Source organism: Rutidosis leptorrhynchoides, chromosome 8 (assembly GCF_046630445.1).
Source record: "Rutidosis leptorrhynchoides isolate AG116_Rl617_1_P2 chromosome 8, CSIRO_AGI_Rlap_v1, whole genome shotgun sequence".
Lineage (NCBI taxonomy): Eukaryota > Viridiplantae > Streptophyta > Magnoliopsida > Asterales > Asteraceae > Rutidosis > Rutidosis leptorrhynchoides.
In genome coordinates this window covers 342,157,019-342,159,360 of record NC_092340.1, presented here as the reverse complement: position 1 = coordinate 342,159,360, position 2,342 = coordinate 342,157,019, and the positions used below count along the sequence as shown (strand labels likewise).

The 2,342-nt window shown below is 38.5% G+C and overlaps 1 protein-coding gene across 1 annotated transcript; it reads right to left on the bottom strand.

The window, feature by feature from the left end:
- Positions 1-383: 383 nt before the first annotated feature.
- Positions 384-2,022, bottom strand: LOC139861617 (protein FAF-like, chloroplastic). Its single transcript, XM_071850062.1, has one exon. It carries the CDS (start codon positions 1,960-1,962, stop codon positions 604-606), a length of 1,359 nt encoding a protein of 452 aa, XP_071706163.1. The 5' UTR covers positions 1,963-2,022; the 3' UTR covers positions 384-603.
- Between the last annotated feature and the right edge of the window lie 320 nt (positions 2,023-2,342).

Sequence of the window (2,342 nt, the reverse complement as noted above, 5' to 3'; positions counted from 1 at the left end):
CACCATTTCTCTTGAAATATCAATATCAATATTTCTTCTCTCCTTCTTCTCTCTTTTTCTCTCTTTGTTCTTATAACCATTAAAGGTAGTTATAAGCCTACTGAATTATAACAATTTATTATTAATTTGCAAATTGCTTAATTATTGAGTTTATTGCTTTCTCCTATTAACAGAAAAGTAGCCGACCATAAAAGTAAAACTTCAAAAAAAACACCACAGCATGAAAATAAAAAATGGAACTTGTCATCTTAATGCTCCTATATCAACACAACAACCATTCACACCAGAAAAGCAAATTAAAATCCCTAAATCAGAAGTCCATTGGCTACTCAAAAGCCAACTCAATTATTATGATTACGATGGTAAATAAAAAGAGATCCAAATTGACGTCACCATGCCAAACATACATAGTGCTACTTATTCTTTTAATCATAAAAGCCAACTCAATAAATTATGTTACATTTTATTTTTTTCTTTTATGAGATCTCTCAGTTCTTGTTTATATCCTTATTCAGAGAGATACATACACATGTATATATAGATATTAATAATATATAACTAAAAAAAAGTGATTTGATTAGTGGAAGTGAAAGAGAGGTTGAATTAGGAGGTGGCTATGCAAAATGGCTCCCACATCATAACTGACCTTCTTGGCTCTTTGCACCCTTTGAATGATGGTATCAAACAGTCTGCTTTATTACCTCTTAACACCACCAAATCTTTAGTTTTAGTTGGTGGACGATGTTGAGTTATGAGTGGATCAATCACACTTGCAACACTCGGTTTAGTCCTCCAAAAGTATTGGTATGTGTTCACTGACGTGGCGGTTTGTGGTGGTGGTCGTGGTGGCAAACCGGTTGTTGGTCGTGGTGGAACCGATTGTACGATAGGTGCGATCTCATATTCCTCCTCGTCCACAATCTCTAACTTTGAAAGTTTCGTGTTTAGTTTATGGGACCATGTTGGATAGTTAATATTCACGTTGTCCCTTTCGGACATCTTTTTTAAATTGACGGTTGATTTGTTTACATTGATCACACCAGTTGGCGAATTTAGTGGACGTTGTTGTTTGAAGATTCCAATGTTTTTGTTATTGACATTAACCTCCATCTCATCTTCATCTTCATCTTCGTCTTCGTCTCCGTTCGTGTTGTTAGTGTAGTAGACGTTATGTGGAACTTGTTCTTCATCGGATACGTTGAAAACGTCGACGAATTCGTTTAGTGACGGTTGTTGTTTCTCGTCGTTGATAAGCGTGAGGAGAAATCGGCCATCTTGACGTTGAGTTTCGAAGTATTTTTGTGGCGGGACAGAAACAGCCTCGAGGACTAAACGACCGTCGACTCTTCGAGAATTCATGTGAAGCGAAGGGCTGTCGGTATGTGCAGCCGCAAGAGATGGTAATGGAGGCGGGAAGGAGCGACCTTGTTGACATTTTTTAGTCAACAAGGTCGTTGCAGGCTTAGCAACAATATCTTCGTCAGGCTGATGTTGTTGCTGTTGGAGTTCTTGTGGTTGTGGTTGTTCTTGTTTCTCCTCGTTCGCGTTGGAAGATGCGAAAGAGAAGACATCAGATCCGGTTTCGGATCCGAGACTTTCAGTGCAAACTTTGAGACTCTTCTCACTTAAAGAGCGAGCGGATTTCTTAACAAGGGGATGAACATACGTAGGCCCCGAGTCATCTTGCTTCTTCTGTGACATGATCGCAGTCCAAATATCAATACGTTTAGGACCCTCATTTGCCTTATCACATTCTTCTTCGTCTGATGAATCAGACGAAGAAGAATGAGGAAAATCGACCATGATTTGGTCAGAAGAGGAAACCCTTTTCATGCCAGTTTCCGCGAGCCAACTCTTGGATGACATATCGGTGGAGAGAGTGCGTCTTAAAGGCGCAACCTTAGTAGTTTTCTCGGGGTTGTCGGATCGAAGAATGGATACTATACCTTGCATCTCGGTCATATGACTGAATTTGGGATTAATCAAATGTTCAACTTTGAAGGAGGAGTTAAGTAAAGATGGATGAGCACAAGTACATGAGGAATAAGGGACTGAGTAGTGGTGGTATTTGTAGGGAAAGGGAAATGGAACCTTGTTCATTGGGACCCATTTATTGTTCGATTTTTATAGTCACTTAATCAAATATTGTAGGATAATAAAATTAAATTATTAGTTTTGTATGGTACACAAATGGCAACCTCCCACTATGGACTGTGTAGTACATGATTGATAATTATTTAATGCTTTCTGTTCCACTCTTTTTGTAGATTTTTTGCTTTTTATTTTTGGCAAATAAAATAATCCGTTAATAATCATAACTAGTCCGGAGTAGCCTGCGGGAT

Bases quoted from the DNA above. Each gene is read 5' to 3' on its own strand.
- LOC139861617 (XM_071850062.1), bottom strand. From the start codon at position 1,962: ATGACCGAGATGCAAGGTATAGTATCCATTCTTCGATCCGACAACCCC.